The sequence below is a fragment of the Pristiophorus japonicus genome, chromosome 3 (assembly GCF_044704955.1).
Source record: "Pristiophorus japonicus isolate sPriJap1 chromosome 3, sPriJap1.hap1, whole genome shotgun sequence".
Lineage (NCBI taxonomy): Eukaryota > Metazoa > Chordata > Chondrichthyes > Pristiophoridae > Pristiophorus > Pristiophorus japonicus.
In genome coordinates this window covers 87,427,799-87,449,627 of record NC_091979.1, presented here as the reverse complement: position 1 = coordinate 87,449,627, position 21,829 = coordinate 87,427,799, and the positions used below count along the sequence as shown (strand labels likewise).

General features: G+C 42.2%; 1 protein-coding gene across 1 annotated transcript in view; it reads right to left on the bottom strand.

The window, feature by feature from the left end:
* cobll1b (cordon-bleu WH2 repeat protein-like 1b) overlaps window positions 1-21,149 on the bottom strand; it is a 274,387-nt gene extending 253,238 nt beyond the window's left edge. Inside the window, exon 1 of the mRNA XM_070875530.1 lies at window positions 20,556-21,149. Coding sequence (XP_070731631.1) covers window positions 20,556-20,599 — 44 coding nt within the window. The 5' untranslated portion in view covers window positions 20,600-21,149. The remainder of the gene's footprint in view (window positions 1-20,555) is intronic.
* Between the last annotated feature and the right edge of the window lie 680 nt (window positions 21,150-21,829).

Genomic DNA, 21,829 nt, shown 5'->3' with positions numbered 1-21,829 from the left:
TCCGCCATTCAACAAGATCATGGCTGATCTGGCCATGGACTCAGCTCCACTTACCCGCCCGCTCCCCATAACCCTTAATTCCCTTATTGGTTAAAAATCTATCTATCTTTGACTTGAATACATTCAATGAGCTAGCCTCAACTGCTTCCTTGGGCAGTGACTTCCACAGATTCACAACCCTCTAGAAGAAATTCCTTCTCAACTCGGTTTTAATTTGGCTCCCCCGTATTTTGAGGCTGTGTCCCCTAGTTCTAGTCTCCCCGACCAGTGGAAACAACCTCTTTGCCTCTATCTTGTCTATCCCTTTCATTATTTTAAATGTTTCTATAAGATCATCCCTCATCCTTCTGAACTCCAACGAGTAAAGACCCAGTCTACTCAATCTATCATCATAAGGTAACCCCCTCATCTCCGGAATCAGCCTAGTGAATCGTCTCTGTACCCCCTCCAAAGCTAGTATATCCTTCCTTAAGTAAGGTGACCAAAACTGCACGCAGTACTCCAGGTGCGGCCTCACCAATACCCTGTACAGTTGCAGCAGGACCTCCCTGCTTTTGGACTCCATCCCTCTCGCAATGAAGGCCAACATTCTATTCGCCTTCCTGATTACCTGCTGCACCTGCAAACTAACTTTTTGGGATCCAAAAAGAGTTTCATGCACAAGGAGGGCACGGCCAAGGGTGCCATCAGCCGGTCCAGGCAGCGGGCGGTCGTTCAACCTGACTGCCTGCCTCTCTTCCGCTCTTACATCCGGTCCAGGGTGTCCTTGGAGATGGAGCACGCGGTGTCCACCGGTACGCTCGCGGCCTTCCGCGAGAGGTGGGCACCGGAGGGACTGGAGTGCATCATCACGCCCGGCAACCAAATTTTAATTTGATTTTACATTTTAAAGTTTAATTTGTTTTAATTGCCGGTGCTTTTAGTGTCCCCCTCCCCTTTTATAGGGGGCACTGGAAAAAGGAAAAAATTTGATTTTAGTGCCCAAAAAAAAACCAAAAAAAGAAAAGAAACAAAAAAGGGCCTTGTAAATGTCTGGTGTGTCATCCAGGTCGGGTGGCACGGATAAATGTTTTATGTTTTGCAGGTAGACTCTAAAAGAGTTTCATGCACAAGGACCCCCAGGTCCCTCTGCATCTCAGCATGTTGTAATTTCTCCCCATTCTAATAATATTCCCTTTTACTGTTTTCCCCCCCCCGGCAAGGTGGATGACCTCACATTTTCTGACATTGTATTCCATCTGCCAAACCTTAGCCCATTCACTTAACCTATCTAAATCTCTTTGCAGCCTCTGTGTCCTCTACACAACCCGCTTTCCCACTAATCTTTGTGTCATCTGCAAATTTTGTTACACCACACTCTGTCCCCTCTTCCAGGTCATCTATGTATATTGTAAACAGTTGTGGTCCCAGCACCGATCCCTATGGCACACCACTAACCTCCGATTTCCAACCTGAAAAGGACCCATTTATCCTGACTCTCTGCTTTCTGTTAGCTAGCCAATTCTCTATCCATGCTAATACATTTCCTCTGACTCTGCGTACCTTTACCTTCTGCAGTAACCTTTTGTGTGGCACCTTATCGAATGCCTTTTGGAAATCTAAATACACCACATCCATCGGTACACCTCTATCCACCATGCTCATTATATCCTCAAAGAATTCCAGTAAATTAGTTAAACATGATTTCCCCTTCATGAATCCATGTTGCGTCTGCTTGATTGCACTATTCCTATCTAGATGTCCCGTTATTTCTTCCTTAATGATAGCTTCAAGCATTTTCCCTCATTGCAGATGTTAAACTAACTGGCCTATATAGTTACCTCCTCATAGATTTAAATGGGCGATCCCCTATTGAGAGACTATGCCCCCTAGTTTTAGTTTCCCCCATAAGTGGAAATATCCTCTCTGCATCCACCTTGTTGACCCCTCTCATTATCTTATATGTTTCGATAAGATCACCTCTCATTCTTCTGAACTCCAATGAATATAGGCCTAACCGACTGAATCTATCCTCATGCCAACTCCCTCATCTCCGGAATCAACCTCGTGAACCTTCTCTGAACAGCCTCCAATGCAAGTAGATCCTTCCTTAAATACTGAGACCAAAACTGTACGCAGTACTCCAAGTGTGGCCTCTCTGCTTTTATACTCCATTCCCCTTGCAATAAAGGCCAACATTCCATTTGCCTTCCTGATTACTTGCTGTACCTGCATACTAACTTTTTGTGTTTCATGCATAAGGACCCTCAGGTCCCTCTGTACTGCAGCACTCTGCAATTTTTCTCCATTTAAATTATCATTTGCTTTTCTATTTTTTGTGCCAAAGTAGATAACCTCACATTTTCCCATATTATACTCCAGCTGCCAAATTTTTGCCCACTCACTTAGCCTGTCTATATCCCGTTGCAGATTTCTTGTGTCCTCCTCACAATTTTCTCTCCCACCCATCTTTGCATCATCAGCAAACTTGGCGACATTAGTTCAATTGGGTTTCCATTCCCTATGTTAACATTCTATATTAATCTGCTTTAAAATCTTGATTTCACACAAACTAATGTGCAAGAAACAATATGCACCTGCTCTAAATCTATTGTATAGCTGGACATACCAACCAATTTAAAAGAACACTTTGCAATGACAATGGTCCACACATCAGAATGATAGCATCATGGTGAGACTTTTCAAGAAGCTATTTATCATTAATTATCAATGCCAGTTTACAAGCCAATGGAACATGCTGTCTGCATACATAGGTTTCACACTGATAACATAATTTCACAGACCACATTCAGAAAAATACTCTCAAAATAATGACAAAGTAACAGAAGTAATCAAATATAAATTTGTTTCATACCGAAAAACAACTTAAAAGTTGCTTTGCACACATCAACAAACCTTTTATAGTATCTTGTCTCACTCAAGCCACACATTTGATTGCTTTAGCAATAGACTATAAACAAAGTTCGAGGCTCCCCACTACAAATAGGATGTCAGAAGTTCCTTCCTTCATTATTACATCCAGACCACATTAGATATGTAGACATGGCACGTACTTCTGAGGTCCTACTCCTCGACTTCAATAGTTCACTTCATCACCCTCTTCAACAAATTGTTCTTTTCAGCCTGGAACTTCCAACTATAACATTCCCTAAAACTGACCATAGCTATTAAATAAACAGAATACAACAGCGAGTTGTGTGTGACATGGCATTTTTACAAAGATAGAATTTAACCTTTACTCCTCATGTAGTGTGTGGGATGTAGGGCTGGCATCTGCATTGTGCCTAATTATGTGCAATATTTTCCTCCTTGGCATGATAAATTTGCAGCTGCAGTGCACACTCACACCAGAATGGCAGCTCTGCTGCATAGGAATGGCCAGGAGCTCACTGGTGCTCCACTCTCTGATGCTCTCCCCATCTCCAGTCCCAGCTGCAGCTCATACCCAACACTGTTGCTTAATTTCAGGAGTGCTATTCTGACATTGGTTGCAAATGGGAATTCCTCAACACAGTAGTTTTTGCCAGATCAGTATTGCTCACATGCAGCAGAGTCCAATCCTAGAATAGAGCAACACCATTGAGCAGAAACTGCAAGAAGAACTGGCAGTGAGCAGAGTATCAGTTAGGAAGAGTGCCTCCCTTTAAACTGAAGGGACAGTGTGGGATTGTGAAAAATATCTTTGTGAGGGAAGAGATTGGAACCAGGAAGATGGCTCCATGTGCGGTTGCAGTTAGATGAGGAATGTCTGTGTGATCTCATGAGGACAAGTGTTTGAGAACTTGGGAAGAATTCCTCACTGAAACGTGAGGGGTTTGCAGTGAAGAGGTGAGGAATACCTTCAAGAAAGGGAGAAAGTAATTTTACAGGAAGCTTTTGATAATCTGTTTTAGTTTGTTGAAATCCTTATTTCCTCGGTCAATTAAAATAATTGAATCATAGAAGTTTACAGCATGGAAGGAGGCCATTTCAGCCTATCATGTCCATGCCGGCCAAAAAGAGGCTATCCAGTCTAATCCCACTTTCCAGCTCTAGGTCCATAACCCTGCAGGTTACGGCACTTCAGGTGCACATGCAAGCACTTTTTAAAATGTGATGAGGGTTTCTGCCTCTACCACCCTTTCAGGCAGTGAGTTCCAGACCCCCACAATACTCTGCGTGAAGAAATTTCCCCTCATATCTCCTCTGAACCTCCCCCCAATTACTTTAAATTTATGCCCTCTGGTTGTTGACCCCAGATGACACTAAGCTGGTTGCAGTGTGAACTGTGAGGATGCTGCTAAGAAGCTGCAGGGTAACTTGGACAGGTTAGGTGAGTGGGAAAATACATGGCAAATGGCAGTATAATGTAGATAAATGTGAGGTTATCCACTTTGGTGGTAAAAACACGAAGGCAGATCATCTGAATGGTGACAGATGAGGGAGTGCAGCGAAGGTTCACCAGGCTGATTCCCGGGATGACAAAACTGACCTATGAAGAAAGACTGGATCGGCGAGGCTTATATTAAATGGAATTTAGAAGATTGAGAGGGGATCTCATAGAAACACAAAAAATTCTATCGGGATTGGACAGGTTAGATGCAGGAAGAATGTTCCCGATGTTGGGGAAGTATTGAACCAGGGGTCACAGTCTAAGGGTAAGGGGTAAGCCATTTTAGGACCGAGATGAGGAGAAACTTCTTCACTCAGAATTGTGAACCTGTGGAACTTTCACAGAAAGTTGTTGAGGCAGTTCGTTAGATATATTCAAAAGGGAGTTAGATATGGCCCTTACGGCTAAAGGGATCAAGGGGTATGGAGAGAATGCAGGAATGGGGTACTGAAGTGCATGATCACCCATGATCATATTGAATGGTGGTGCAGGCTCGAAGGGCCAAATGGCCTACTTCGGCACCTATTTTCTATGTTTCTATGGGAAATAGGTCCTTTCTATCCACTATATCTAGGCCCCTCATAATGTTATACACCTCAATGTCTCCCCTCAGCCTCCTCTGTTCCAATGAAAACAAATCCAGCCTATCCAATCTGTCCTCATAGCTTAGATTCTCCACTCCCGGCAACACCCTCGTAAATCTCCTCTGTATCCTCTCCAGTGCAATCACGTCCTTCCTATAATGCGGTGACCTGAACTGCACGCAGTATTCCAGCTGTGACCTAACCAGTGTTTTATACAGTTCAAGCATAACTCCCCCCTGCTCTTGTATTCTATGCCTCGGCCAATAAAGGCAAGCATTCCGGATACCTTCTTCTGTGCTGACTGCCCGTGATAAATCTTCACTTCGAAAGACACAGATTAATCATGTCCTTCAGGATTTTTTCCAATAATTTTCCCACAACTGAGGTTAGGTTGACTGGCTTGTAATTACTCGGTCGATCCTCTTTTCCCTTCTTAAACATTAGCAGTCCTCTACCACCACATAAGAAGCCAGAGGATTGGAAAATGATCATCAAAGCCTCTGCTATTTCCTCTTCTGCTTCACTTAGCTGCCTGGGATACATGTCATCCGGGCCTGGGGATTTATCCTTCTCTCTCACTATGTTTATTTCATTTAATATTTCACATTTCTTCTCCTCGATAGTAGTGTCTGCATCACCCCTCTCTTTTGTGAAAACAGACGCAAAGTATTCATTAAGAACCATACCGACATCTTCCGCCTCCACACACAGGTTACCCTCATGGTCTCCAATAGGCTCTACCCTTTCTTTGGCTATCCTCTTAATCTACAAATCTTTAAGTAAAAAAGTTGCAAAATGATCAAGAGTGCACCATACTTAATTTTTTTAAAAACTCTACTTTTATCATTGGAGCATACCTTGAAAGCCCTCTGGAATGGCACAGCGGTGGGCTCAGTATTTGAAAGGAGTACGCACAGTTCTAAATTCACTGCTATGTCCCCGTTTTTGCATTCGTTTAAATCATCATTAAAGTTTCATTCCATACCAAACGCAATACTGTGTCCTCCACATCAAATGCCTCCTCTTATGCTGTACAACACAGAAAATAGGTGCAGGAGTAGGCCATTTGGCCCTTCGAGCCTGCACCACCATTCAATATGATCATGGTTGATCATGCAACTTCAGTACCCCATTCCTGTTTTCTCTCCATATCCCTTGAGCCCTAAGGGCCGTATCTAACTCCCTTTTGAATATATCTAACGAACTGGCCTCAACAACTTTCTGTGGTAGAGAATGCCACAGGTTTACAATTCTCTGAGTGAAGAAGTTTCTCCTCATCTCGGTCCTAAATGGCTTACCGCTTATCCTTAGACTGCAAGCCCTCGTTCTGGACTTCCAACATCGAAAACATTCTTCCTGCATCTAATCTGTCCAAACCCGTGGGAATTTTATATGTTTCTATGAAATCCCCTCATTCTTCTAAATTCCAGTGAATATGAGCCTAGTCGATCCAGTCTTTCTTCATAGGTCAGTCCTGCCATGCTGGGAATCGCGGTACTCCCTCAATAGCAAGAATGTCCTTCCTCAGATTAGGAGACACAATATTCAAGGTGTGGTCTCACTAAGATCCTGTACAACTGCAGTAAGACCTCCCTGCTCCTATCCTCTCGCTATGAAGGCCAACATGCCATTTGCCTTCTTCACCACCTGCTGTACTTGCATGCCAACTTTCAATGACTGATGTCCCATGACACCCAGGTCTCATTGCACCTCCCCTTTCCCTAACCTGTCACCATTCAGATAATATTCTGCCTTCCTGTTTTTGCCACAAAAGTGGATAACCTCACATTTATCTACATTCTACTGCATCTGCCATGCATTTGCCCACTCACCTAACCTGTCCAAGTCACCCTGCAGCCTCTTAGCATCCGCCTCACAGCTCACACTACTACCCAGCTTAGTGTCATCTGCAAACTTGGAGATATTACATTCAATTCCTTCGTCTAAATTAATGTATATTGTAAATAGCTGGGGTCCCAGCACTGAACCTTGCAGTACCCCAGTAGTCACTGCCTGCCATTCTGAAAAGGACCTGTTTATTCCTACTCTTTGCTTCCTGTCTGCCAACCAGTTCTCTATCCACATCAATACATTATCCCCAATACCATGTGCTTTAATTCTGCACACAAATCTCTTGTGTGGGACCTTGTCAAAAGCCTTTTGAAAGTCCAAATACACCACATCCACTGGTTCTCCCTTGTCCACTCTACTAGTTACATCCTCAAAAAATTCTAGAAGATTTGTCAAGCATGATTTCCCTTTCATAAATCTATGCTGACCTGGACCGATCCTGTCACTGCTTTTAAAATGCGCTATTACATCTTTAATAATTGTTTCCAACATTTTCCACACTACCGATGTCAGGCTAACTGGTCTATAATTCCCTATTTTCTCTCTCCCTCCTTTTTAAAAAGTGGGGTTACATTAGCTACCCACCAATCCATCGGAACTGATAGAGTCTATAGAATGTTGGAAAATGACCACCTATGCATCCACTATATCTAGGGCCACTTCCTTAAGTACTCTGGGGTGCTGACTATCAGGCCCTGGGGATTTATCGGCCTTTAATCCCATCAATTTCCGTAACAAAATTCCCTGACTAATAAGGATTTCCTTCAGTTCTTCCTTCTCGCTAGACCCTCGGTCCCCTATTATTTTCGGGAGGTTATTCGTGTCTTCCTTAGTGAAGACAGAACCAAAGTATCTGTTCAATTGGTCTGCCATTTCCTGGTTCCCTATTATAAATTCACCTGATTCTGACTGCAAGTGACCTACAGTAGTCTTCACTAATCTTTTTCTCTTCACATATCTACAGAAGCTTTTGCAGTCAGTTTTTATGTTCGCTGCAAGCTTACTCTCGCACTCTATTTTCCCCCTCCTCATTAAACCCTTAATCCTCCTCTGCTGGATTCTAAATTTCTCCCAGTCCTCAGGTTTGCTGCTTTTTCTGGCCAATTTATATGCCTCTTCCTTGGATTTAACACTATCCCTAATTTCCCTTGTTAGCCACGGTTGAGCCACCTTCCCCTTTTTATTTTTACTCCAGACAGGGATGTACAATTGTTGTAGTTCATCCATGTGATCTTTAAATGTCTGCCATTGCCTATCCACCGTCAACCCTTTAAATATCATCATTTGCCAGTCTATCCTAGCCAATTCACGTCTCATACCATCGAAGTTAGTTACTTTTCTTTAAGTTCAGGATCCTAATCTCTGAAATAACTGTGTCACGCTCCATTGTAATGAAGAATTTTACTATATTCTGATCACTCTTCCCCAAGGGGCCACGCACGACCAGATTGCTAATTAATCCTCTCTCATTACACAAGACCCAGTCTAGGATGGCCTGCTCTCTAGTTGGTTCCTTGACATATTGGTCTAGAAAACCATCCCTTATACACTCCAGTAAATCCTCCTCCACAGTACTGCTACCAGTTTGATTAGCCCAATCTATATGTAGATTAAAGCCACCCATGATAACTGCTGTACCTTATTGCATGCGTCCCCAATTTCTTGTTTGATGTCATCCCCAACCTCCCTACTACTGCTACACAAAAGTTGTACGGAGAACTTACACTAGATGAAACTAATGCTTTTAACTCAAGGACATCTGCAAAATATCAGCAAGAAAATATTTTAACTTCTGAGAGTCTTCTGGTTTGCACTTATTTCTCACACGAGCGTTAGTGGTAGGAACTAGATGCTGGTTTTGGTGCATATTATTAATTGAGGAACAATGAATCTCAGATAGAAACTTTTAAGCAAATGATTGTAACTTGTATTGTAGAGCCAAGTCTGCAGCAATTACACAGGCTTAAATATTACATTCGTAGGGAAACCCCTGCCAACTGATGTAAGAAAGCCATAAAACTTACCCAAGTCAGTAGGCTCAGTCACATGACGGAAAAACATGAGCAATACGAAAAAGCAGAAGCATTCAAAATTCCCAGTAAAATAAATCTATTGACAAATGTACATGAAACTGAATGGAATAGTTAATGTCCAGACATATTCTTGCCTGCAGCCAATATGTAGTAAAAATTAAATTTCACATAATTTGATTAAATACATGATTCAATATTGTAAATTCCATAGAGACTCCAATTTGTTTTTAATTAACTCGGTGGTGGTGGTGGTGATGGCGGTAGCATTCAGAGTTCTCATAGCTTCAGAGTTCTGTAAATTTGGAATTCAACATGTATGGACGAGATTGAAAGTACAGGTACTCAATTTCCTTTCCTTGCTCTTGCCTGATCACAACCTGAAGATTCAGAATCCTCGCTTCAACTCTTCACTTCCCCACATTGCACAGCCTGCTGGCCCAAATCCATTTCCCAGCCCAATCCCTTGTGGCCATCTCCTCGCCAATGCTGCTCAGTTCAAAGTCCTAGTCCTCACCAGAATACCAGGCCACTTGTTGGGAAATATCAATCCAGCAACAGAACAATTGCAGGTCAGGTATGAACAGGAAGTAGACAGAGTGTACACCATTTAAATTTTTATTAAAATAGCAGCATTATTTCTTTCTTTCTACAGAATGATTGCATTTAAGTTTAATTAGGAAACTTACATGATTTTTAAGCAGTTGATTACTGTGGCATTTCAGAAGCAGCATGAATGATCATAGCTGTCTGGAAAAGCTGGAAATCACAAGATCTTGCCCCTTTAAACTACCATTAGATCTTGCAGCAACACCCGATTTCCTTCCCAGTCATTTGCAATGCTTCCATTATTTAATGAGGTTAACCTTTGCTAAATTACAATTGGGGACAGTGCACACAAGGTCAGGCAGGTACTGGATGCCATGGATGTACAGGTGTCCTTTGCATTCTGCATTGCTCGAGCACAAATTATACAAAATACCTGTCCATAATTTCTTGATTTGTATATCATAATACTACCTCATCATGTAGCTCAAAGTATAAAACACTCAAAACTCTGAACCTACACTTTCCAGACAAACAACATGTTTCATCTAAAGTTCAAACTTATGTAAAGCAGAACATTTTATGTATTTGAATAGTCCAATTGATAGCAAATTTGATTTTTTCGAGCAAGATTCTCCATTAGTAGCTAAATTACAAACATAATTATTTACTTCATCCTTGTGTTTATTTCTGTTTTATGTTATTGCTTGTATTTTTATTCAATTACTTAGTATCAATATCAGGCAACTAACTTGTAGAAGCAACTGAGCCCATAATGCAACAAAACTGAATTGTCCGTACCTGTTCAATATTTGTCTATAATACCAATTAGGCAACAGTTTCACCAAATTTTCTTTTGACCTTTCAAAATACAGATTTTCTGTGCACAATGATCTGTAGATTTTATATTCTAAATGTTGTGAAAGATTTTGGTATAAAATACTGCCAGCGTTCTTGAAGGATTCATCATCTTTGGCAGGAATTATTCATCCTATTTAATATGAGATTTTTGGATTGTCCTCTTTTATATATAAAACTCTGCTAATTAAAACATTTAGTTCACAAACAGTAATACTAATTTGCACAGTTTCACCAATCTTATTCTGTCTCTGAGATTCCACACCTCACGGTCTGGCTCAGAGAGAAAAAATAAAATGAACATTTTGCAGTCAACAGCTGACAAGAGTTCAACTAATTCCATTATGTGACCCTTGACTGATGTAGCAAACTGCCTGTATCCAGCACATTGTCAGCTGGCTGATTATCTGACATCCAGAGCTTGCATGGCCATGGAACAAAAAGGATTTTCACTTCCGTATTTCAGCGGCTCTTATGGAAGTGAGCTGGGTTCACAAATAGAGGGTCTCAAATCCAGAGCTGTGTCTTGGCTAATATTTCCACTTATATGGCCTCACCAGGCAAATGTCAGCTATTCAAAGCCATTGGATAGAGCATGGCAGAGTGAATCTTCTCAGATAAAATTTGCCATGACTAGTTGTGGCCTAGAGAAGCAAACCTCCTGTTGTCATCACAGAAGTGGCATTAAACACAACCATGGAATAATTTGTGGCTCAAAGTTAGGAGCCTGAAAGGAAGAGAGAATATATATGAACTTCTTTCACAGTGGATGTATACTCCGATGTCAATTCCATTATTGCTGTATCTTGCAACTACCAGGATGCTAGAGAACAAACTAGATGGATCATGGTCTTTTTTTCCAATCCAGCAACTTCTATGCTCCTATGTATATGCCATTTACTCTGGGTGAGTGACTCTACCTTTTTCTGTATGCCGTCTTACAGTGCATCACATTCCACATGCTTACTTGGAATATAATTTGGGTGTGAAAGCCTGAAATTACTCCAAAATAATGTGGAGCGAGACTCCTTCCTCCAAAGAGTCTCACTCGCTCCATTTGGGTGTGAGTTTACACCCCGATTCTGGATTCAGGTTAAATTATACTGTAATTACAGCGTCAGTGCAAAGCAAAACAGATTTAAATCAACACTACAGGTGTAATGCAAGGGCACCCTCATTGGCTCAGGGTGAGGAACCATAATTCCGACTCTTTCCGGATATTAAAAGCACGGATAGTTTCTAGAGGAGGGTCTTACCTCCTTTGCTTTGACAAAGTCAACACCTTACACAGGTGCATACTGAATGGTCAGATTTTAGGGTCTGCGGTGAAGTGATGGCACTCACTGACCTCGAAAAAAGCTGCCCACAAAGATCTAGCGATCTCTCTGACATCGATTTCACCTTCCCCAGCGTTAATTTTGTTCTGCCGCTATCTATAGGGTATCTCTGGCGTCCAGCAAGTGATGTTATTAAGCAGGCTAAGCAGCCAATCACACTGAAGAATTCCCTCGCAGATAGCAAACCAGGAAGTAAAAAGCATTGATTATCTTTCACATTTTAATCATGTTACAGAGAACGAATTAAAGATTGGGACATACAAATGGGATTAAGGTAGAAGCTAAAATATCAAACTTAAAAAAAAATGTATTTTAAAAATCCAAGAAATTTGTATCATTAGAGAAATTTGACATTCCACAAGTATAAAATTAGTATTTCATGACTAGATAGGTTGTCTAGCAGTAATTATGACTTTAAAACCCAGTTACACATCATTCAACGAGGCTCAACTTTTTTTTTGGGGGGGGGGGGATTAGAGCATTAAAAAGTGTAAGTTCACATCAATGCAAGTGAATTTCCATCTACGGGGTCTTCAACAGCACACCCTGTGGAAGAGCAAGGAATGACTGACAGCAACATCTTGATTTCTGCTTTTAACTGCGCGTGTGCGGGCGCCAGAATTTGCCGTCAATTTCACAGAGTAATGACAGCGAAATCCGGGCTTATATTTTAATATTTCAAATGAAAACACATACACTGTTCAAATTAGTGTTAACTCTTGTAGAACTAATGTTTTGAGATAATTCAGAATGTTTACCAAAGAAGACCAGTAAACCATATTTTTATATAAATAGGAATTCCACTGTGGACGTTACAAAGTATAGTTTTGCTACATTACCATTGGGTTATTGCTGCTTCTGTATTTTGCCACCCTCTTGTTGTTTCTACTTTTCCTTAACCTCCAACTTGTTGTGTTTGGAGCCCTTTGTCATTGAAAACAGTTTGTACATTTCAAATTGAAGTGTTCTTTTTTCTCTTGTGGACATTTGCTTGGGCAGCTCTGACTCATTTACTAGTGTGTGCTGCAGCAATGCTTTTTGCTTCTGCTGGTTTAACTTAAAAACTTACCACTCTCTCTGATCTCCAAGTAATAACATTCCAACATGCTACCACTAATTGTTACAATTTCTCAAGGGTTTCAACAGTAATTCCCATAAGCAGACCATTTCCCCTACCAACTAGAAACTCTACTTTAAGAAACCTCCCATTGCAGATTTCCACAAGCCCTAAAGGATTAATAATTATCCACCCTGCAGTAGCTTGCATACTGCATTAAGTGCAGATTGGCGCTATGATACCATTCTCTTTGATCTGGCAGAACAACAAAAAGATTTTAGAAGCCATAGAAATTCACTTCTTTATCCACAAATTAAATAGAAAATATAACAACCAACCACTAGATGGTATGCATATGAAATGCAAATACCAAAATAATCACCACATCAAGCAAAGTCCATAAACTTTCTGAAGAAATAGTGGAATACTTCTGGATTTGAGAATCAAACTTTGAGATTGCCAATAAAATGAATTCAATGGTTTTGTCTTCTTGTACTAATGGCTTTGTCTTCTTGTACCTGTATTACTGTTAGTGGAGTCTCATATTGTTCACGTATCCTCAGGCAGGGATTTCAAAAGAAGTTTCAGTTTGATCTTGCACCAGGAATCAAAAATAGCTCCAAGACTCCAGTCTCCTATTTTCTTATATTCACTATAATCCTCTGAAGTCAGGTTTTAGAGATGAACATCAAAATTATTTACAAATTAGAAGATTCCACCCCCCCTCCCATGGCATTGCTCATAACGAGTCCAGAAATAGTGTTTTGTAACGTGCGTCTGCAAAGCCACAACTGCAACCATTCTTCCACTCTGCTCCCAGCAGAGCCAGAATGAATATGAACACGATGAATGAAAAGCATTTACTTCCAAATACAGGGTACCTGCTAGCAGAAACAGGTAATCTGCCAATAGGGATTGAAAGAAATGCATGAAAAGTCTGCCAGTAGAAATAGTTGATCTGTTGTCAGTAGCTATTGCATGAGATTGGGACGAAGATTTAATCAGTCCCAGAAGTGCAACAGCAGCAATATCCCAAAGATTTCTATTTTAGTCGAATGCGATTTGGATTGGTTAAACAGAAACTAAACACAAAAAAAATTGTACAATATACAATGGTGAAACATTTAACATAGAACAGTAATGAATATACCAGCAGATAAGACTACTTCACTAATGTTTTGTTTGCAAGCTGGAGACACATTATGAAACCTTCTCCCCATCTGTGCTGCTTTACAAACTATGTCAACACTTCATCAGTGAAAATAATCTTTGATGTTTGAGATCAAATTAGCCAAAATTACTGAGAAAACAGCAATCGTCAGGCACTTTGGCAGAAAAAAAAAAATCAAAGAACAAGTTATTATTTAAATGGAGAAAGATTGCAAAGTGCTACAGTACAGCAGGACCTAGGGGTACTTGTGCATGAAACACAAAAGATTAGTGTGCAGGTACAGCAAGTGATCAGGAAGGCTAATAGAATCTTGGCCTTTACTGCAAAGTGGGTGGAGTATAAAAGCAGGGAAGTCTTGCTACAGCTGTACAGAGTATTGGTGAGGCCACAACTGGAATACTGCATGCAGTTTTGGTTTCCATATTTTCAAAACGATATACTTGCTTTAGAGGCAGTTCAGAGAAGGTTCACTTGTTGATTCCAGAGATGAGGGGGTTGATTTATGAGGAAAGGTTGAGTAGGTTGGGTCTCTACTCATTGGAATTCAGAACAATGAGAGGTGATCTTATCAAACGTATAAGATTATGAGGGGGCTTGACAAGGTGGATGCAGACAGGATGTTTCCACTAATGGTGGAGTCTAGAACTAGATAGCATAATTCGAATAAGGGGCCGCCCACTTAAAACTGAGATGAGGAGAAATTTCTTCGCTGAGGGTTGTGGATCTGTGGAATTCGCTGCCTCAGAGAGCTGTGGAAGCTGGGACATCGAATAAATTTAAGACAGAAATAGTTTCTTAAACGATAAGGGGATAAGGGGTTATGGAGAGCGGGCAAGGAAATGGACTTGAGTCCATGATCAGATCAACCGTGATCGTATTAAATGGCAGAGCAGGCTCGAGGGACCATATGGCCTTCTCCTGCTCCTATTTCTTATGTTCTTATGTGAACTTAATGTAAAAATGAATCAATCAGATTTAACATTTGTTCACCCTTTATGTCTTTCATGAATAGAACTTGATGAGTAAGCCTTTGGCATGGTGGCAGCATTCCCATCTGAGTAAGAGGTGCAGGGTTCAAATCCCACTCCAGACAGCCCCAACAAGTAGAGACCGAAGCTACAGATCTGAACTCTGGGTTAACATCCAGCAGGTTACTCATGTCCAGTGGCTGTAGGCGCTGCCGCCACCAACCCCTCTTCCCCCCCCCCCACCCCCCCCTCACAGTATGGGTTGTGGGGGCCTGTAACATCTTCTCAATATTATAGGTCTAACCATCCTATCAGCTGGTATGAAGATGGTTATGGCCACGGAGCGTTCTTGTCAAATTGTTAATCAGCCTGTGAATCCTTCCGTTCCTTCACAAAATTTTCAAAAGGGAAGAGTGTGAAGATACAAAGAACAAACAAAACCTTAATCAACAATATGTACTTCTAAACACAATTTTAGCAATTTTTTTCCCCCACTGTTTTGCAAGTAAATATTTGCATATTCTGCCACCTCTTGTAAAATCTACATACAGCTATGAATATAAAATTAAAAGCCGATTATAAAAATGTTCAAAAGAATCAGATGAAACAAATAATCTGTGTTCTTTTGTCATATTCGGCCAATTATGACTTGCCATCATTGAAATGCTGTCATGGAAATTTGCCTAACTAATTAGTTCACATTGCATATCGGTCTTACACATTTTCTAATTTGACCACTTTCAATTCTCTGTCAATTTAATGTACTGAAGGATAACAATGGAAACTTTATACAATTCCATAGGTGATACTCCTATTCAGCACGTGGCAAACACAGTATGTCAAATTTTATTTGCATATAAATAACCCCATACATGCTGGGCTTGGAGAAGTGAATTCAAAAACCACAGACATGCATTGGCAAGTATAAAGTATTTGTGCAACCTTTTTACCTTTTTCGAGATAGCATCACTATGATTCAGCACAAAAATAGGGCATTCGGCCCAGGGAGCTGTGGAGGCTGGGTCATTAAATATATTCAATGTGGAGATGGACAGATTTTTGAAGGATAAGGGGAGTCAAGGGTTATGGGAAGCGGGCAGGGAAGTGGAGTTGAGGCCAGGATCAGATCAGCCATGATCTTATTGAATGGTGGAGCAGGCTCGAGGGGCCAAATGGCCTTCTCCTGCTCCTATTTATCATCGGGTCTGTGCCAGTGTTTTTCTCCACGGGCTTCCTACTTACTCTCCTATCGTTTAATATTATTTTTCAAGTAACTATCTAATTACTTTTCTAAAGTACTAAAAGACTGCTTTAACAATTGTTTGTAGCAAAGCATTATAACCACCATGTGTAAAGACATTTTTCTAACCTTCCCTTTAATTCTTTTCCCAATCATGTAAAATTTGTGTCCACTCATTACTATTTCACTGACCAACAGAATCAATCTATTCCACTTGACTGTATCATTACTCTTGAATAGCTCAATCAGATTATCCTCAAGCTTCTTTAATGGAGTGACCAAAACTGTACACATTACTGCAACTGCTGCCGAGACAAGTTCAACAGTATCATCTTGATCTTGTATCCTATGCTTCTAATATAAAATCAAGGATTCCATTTGCCTTTATGACTTTACCTATTTGCGTTGCCACCTGTAATGACTCAAGGACCTGCACAACAATGTTCCTCTGCTCCGCCATTCCATTTAACATCTTACCATTAAACGGTATATTTCCTTTTTCTATTCTTACTTCCAAAAAGTAATAATTCACATTTCTCCACATTGAATTGTATTTGCCAGCTAGCTAGACTAGCGATGACCTCCTGCAGTATTTTACAGTCACCCCTCCAATTTGGTACCACTAGAAAATGTCAATATTGTTCCATCAGTTCCTAAATCCAGAATATTGATGTATATAATTGGCAAGAGTCCATCACAAATCTCTGTGGAACAACACTCACCACATTTTTCCAGTACAAGAAATCTCCCTTTTATTTCTGCCTTTACGTGGCCCACATTCCCCATGATTCCAGATGACATTATCTCTTGTGTGATATCTTAACATATGCTTTTTAAAGATTCAAGAACCACATCCACTGCATGGCCTTTTTATCTATCCTATTATTTCTTCTAAGAGACTGGTCAAGCAGGACCTTCCCATTAGAAATCTATGCTTCTTGGCCTTGATTAACTAATGTTTCTCCAGTGCTTAATAATTTCATCCTGTATTAAACAACTCTATTTATATTGCACCTTTAACTTAGAAAAACATCTCAAGGCACTTCAGAAGCAAAGAGTGAGATATTAGGATGTGACTACAGCTTGGTAAAACAGGTGGGTTTTAAGGAAAACTTGGAGAGGTGTTGGGGTTTAGGGGAAGGAATTCCGTAGCATGGACCTAGATGGCTAAAGGCACAACTGCCAGTGGTGGCCCGAAGCGGAGGCCGGGAGGTGGGGGCGTGGGGAAAATGCACAAGAGATTAGAGTTAGAGGAACAGAGAGTTGGAACAGTTTCCAGAGATAGGGAAGGGTAGGGCCTCGAAGGGATTTAAACAAGAGGATGAGAATTTTAAATTGGAGGCGCAAGGGACCAAAAGCCAGTCCTGGTCAGCAAGAACAGGAGTGCTGAGTGAGCAGGACCTGGTACAAGCAGCAGAGTTTTGGATAAGCTGAAGTTTACAAAGTATGGAAGACGAGAAGATGTCCAAGAGAGCATTGGAATAGTATGGAGCTAACAAAGGCATAGATGAGAGTTTCAATGGTAGATGGGCTGATGCAGGGGCTGAGGCAGGCAATGTTTCAGAGGTGGGTTGATGGTTTTAGTGACGGAGAGGATAGGAAGAGAATCCATTGCTGGAGATGCAGTGGCTATGATTGAATAGGTCTCGCTCAGGCCAACATCCAAGCATTGACCACACTCCATCAGCTCCGATGGATCAGCTCCATCGTCCGCATGCCCGATACGAGACTCCCAAAACAAGCGCTCTACTCAGAGCTCCAACACAGCAAGCGAGCCCCAGGTGGGTGGAGGAAATACTTCAAGGACACCCTCAAAGCCTCCGTGAAAAAGTGTAACATCTCCACCGACACCTGGGAATCCCTGGCCCAAGACCACTCAAAGTGGAGGAGAAGCATCCAGGAAGGCGCCGAACACGTCGGGTCTCTTCGCGGGGAGCAAACAGAAGCCAAGCGCAAACAGCAGAAGCAGCACAAGACAACCCAAGCACCCCACTCACCCGTCCCTTCAACCGCTGTCTGCCCCACCTGTGACAGAGACTACAGGTCCCACATTGGTCACATCAGTCATCTGAGAACTCAATAGTGTGGAAGCAAGTCATCCTCGACTCTGAGGGACTGCCCAAGAAGGAGGGAACCAAGCAAAGGCAGTCCCACTGAGCTGGACAACAAGGAGAAGTGTTGAGGAGGTTGGCATGAACTACCATGTCGATGGCTGCAAAAGTCAAGGAAGACAAGGAAGTAAAAGTCACCATCGTCACAGGATGTCATTTTTGAATTTGAACTGGGGCCATTTCAGTGCTATCGTAGAGGGGAGAGAGATTTATACATAAGAGTTGTAGGAAAGATGGGCACAAATTTAGAAACCAACAACACATTCAAGGACTTGGAAGCTGGGCAGTAGTTTTCAAGAACTAAGCAATCGCGGATGGGATTTTCTGAGGAGAGGGGTGATGCCACTGGTTTTGAAAGGTTGGGGGACAGTACCTGAAGAGAGGGGACCATTCACAATGTCAGCTAGAATGTGGACCAAGAAGTGAGTTGGGTTTCAGTAGTTCGTAGAAAAAGGTTCAAGGAAGCAGGAGGTGGATCTCATGGACAAGATGAGCTCAAAGAGGGCAGGGCGGGAAATAGGAAAGAAACTAAAGATGCAGGATCAGAGCTAGGTTGAGGGTAGAGTGGAGGTTTGGCTTAGTGGGAAAACAGAGCAGGGAGAAACAGCAGAAGCAACTGAATAGATGGTCTCAATCATAATGACAAAGAAATCCATGAGGTTCTTGTACTTCTTGTTGGAGCCAAGAGTGGTAAGGGCAAGGGAGAGGGGATTGAGGAGATAGTTGCGGGGGGGATCGTTTACTCTCTAGGATGATCCTGGAGGAATGGACAGTTTTGGCAGAGTGAGGCTTGATGTGCTCCAGCTGGATCTGGTGATGGATGGCTTGACCCATCCACCTCCACGGAGGTGTGTGGGGGGCCTGACCCATCCACCTCCATGGCACGAACCTGGTATTGCAGTACTTCCAGGAACGGTGCAGTGGCTCTCGGCCTTTTGGCTAAGAGCACTGGCGCAGAGTGATCCTTGATGTGTGCAAGGTGACCTCCGGCGTTTGTGATTTGACAAAGAATTGGAAAGATTGGCTACGCATTTTTTTAAAAAACCACATACGCGCAAATCAGCAGCCCTTGTGCTTGAAGCAAATGGGAGCCATATCAGGGGAACAACCAGATGGAACAGAGTATGTTTCACTGGGGCCAAGGGCATCAAAGGTAGAGGTGAGGGAGTGGTTGAACAGATTGTCAGCTGCTCAAGAATGTGTCGAATAAAAGGTTAAAGGCTCATTCGTTGGAACTTTGAAAGTGCAATGGTAAGTGGAGAAAAAAAAAAGAGAGAGATGTTTTTCTAGGTGTGGTCGCTGAAGGAAGTGGGATTGGAAAGGAGGAGAGGATGTGGGTGATGATGGGAACAAGGAAATCAGTACCAACATCTGAAATAAAACTAACTGGCCCATCATTTCCTGGATTAACTCAGTCTCCATTTATGGAGAAGCGAGTCACATTTGCCACCCTCCAATTCTCAGAAAATTTTCCTTTTTGCATAATTTTGGAAAGTCATAAGAGCCTTTGCTATTTCTTCTCTGCATTCCCTTATCAATTATAAAACATCAGGACCCAGTGATCTGACTACCTTAACAGAAAGACTTGCATTTATAAGAACATAAGAAATAGGAGCAGGAGTAGGCTATTTGGCCCCTCAAGCCTGCTCTACCATTTATTAAGACCATGGACTCAGCTCCACTTCCCTGCCTGCTCCTCATAACCCTTTATTCCCTTATCACTCAAAAATCTGTCTATCTCTGCCTTAAATATATTCAATGACCCAGCGTCCACAGCTCTCTGGGGCAGAGAATTCCACAGATTTACGACCCTTTCACGACCTCAGGACGTCCTGAAGCATTTTACAACCAACCAATGAAGTACTTTTGAAGTGTAGCCACTCTTGTAATGTAATCTTAAATGGGAGTAACTTAGTAAGTAACATGTTTCTTAAATTATAATCTAAACTCATCTCTGGGGATGTGGGTTGTCTTCCTTCTAATGTTCCTATATTCACCTCATCTATGAAAACCAGGACTTAAGTACACATTCAGTACTTTTTTTTGCCAATTCTTCATTCTCTTCGACAAGTTTACCTCTTTATCTCTTATCGGCCCTACTTAGATTACTAATATACCCATAGAAAACCTTTTTATTGCCTTTTTATGGTTTTGCTAATTTTCTCTCATACCCCTTTATCGGATTTTTGCAATGTGAATGGATGTCCCTGTTCTGAGGAACGAATTAAGGGGTCAGGTCAGGTGAGGTGGCTTTTCAGTTCCATGTTTTCTTGTTTAAGTGAAACAAATTATAAGCAGAAAAAACAATAAGTGCGCTATTTTCTTGATGTGAAGAACACAAATTTCTAAATTTAAAGAAACATTTAATGAGAACTAGGCTTGCTGAAAAGCAACAGCTCAGTGCAGAACTAAACTAGGTGCAGTACTCACCCTGAAGCAGGCAAAGGTGCGGTGCCGGATTCGGATACTTCCATCGCTTCCAGCACACGGGCAGGCTTTACAGCAGTTCAACACACCGTCGGGAAAGTTCTCATCGGCAGAAAGCTAGCTTTTTTTTTTCTTCCTTCCTTCCTTCCCCTGGTGTTCAACTGTCACGGAAGTACGGCAAGGAATGGTCACAACTTTTGAATTAAAAAGACTCGAGCAATTTAAATCCGAAATGAATTTACGTATCGGCGGCGTATAGTTGGTAGCAGTAAGGGAAAGCTGGATTTGAAAATGCGGACTGTGTGAGGGGTGTTCTCCTTCCCCCACTCCCTCCTCACCTAGCCGCGTTTGCTGGGGGTTTTAGCGGGGGGCCGCTGTCCGCTCCGAGCCGGCTCTGGCTGCCGTGCCTCTTCCGCACTCCCCACAGCACTGCGACCAATCTTCGCTGGGCTCAGCGCGGCGCCGACTCTGCTTTCGCAAACACAAACATTTTCAAGCCATGACATGTGCCCCACTCCTGATCAAACTTTCCAAGCCGCTGAGCTCGCTCCCGGCACCAACTGTCACCCGCTCCCAGCCCACAACACACAAAATCAAAGCGCCCCCGCCAGCACCAACTCATTGACGAAGGGTATTTGCATATATTTATCCCCCCCCCCGCGCCAAAAAAAAATCGTTTTTTTTTCTGGTGGAAGTTTCTGGCAGGATTGTGCGGGTTACAGCTGCGCTTGCCGATTCCTGCCACGAGGGGCGCTCTGCTGACAGTACAGAAGCTGCCCCGCTGCCACCTGCGCTTAAAGCCGAGCCGCACCCGGACCCGGACCCTGCCAGGCCGATTTTCGGTACGCTGCTTAAAATAAAATGATGTTACAAGCGGAGAAATGGTTTTTTTTAATTGCTTACCCCCAGCTTACCAAGTCTATCGAAATGTCTGCTTTGCATTTTTCTTTACACTTGATCAAAAGTTTAAAAAATGGCCAACATTGCAACTCAGAATCCAAACATAACTTGTTGGCGTGTTTTTATGTGGAATTAGCTTCACGCCCACAGCAGCATTTCACCCTTCTCCAGCAACCGGGAGAGCAACAGGCTAAACCGGCCCAAGTTTTGATTACCCCACTGCAGAATTCACTGCTGATCGTGGCCCCCTTAAAACTAGGTTACTACTTTTTAGTAACAGGGGTCATTTATTAAACCCCCCTCCTCCCCCCCCCCCTTAAAATTAGGTAATTACTTTTTATGAACAGGGGGCATGTCCTCGTCCAGGCTAACATCCC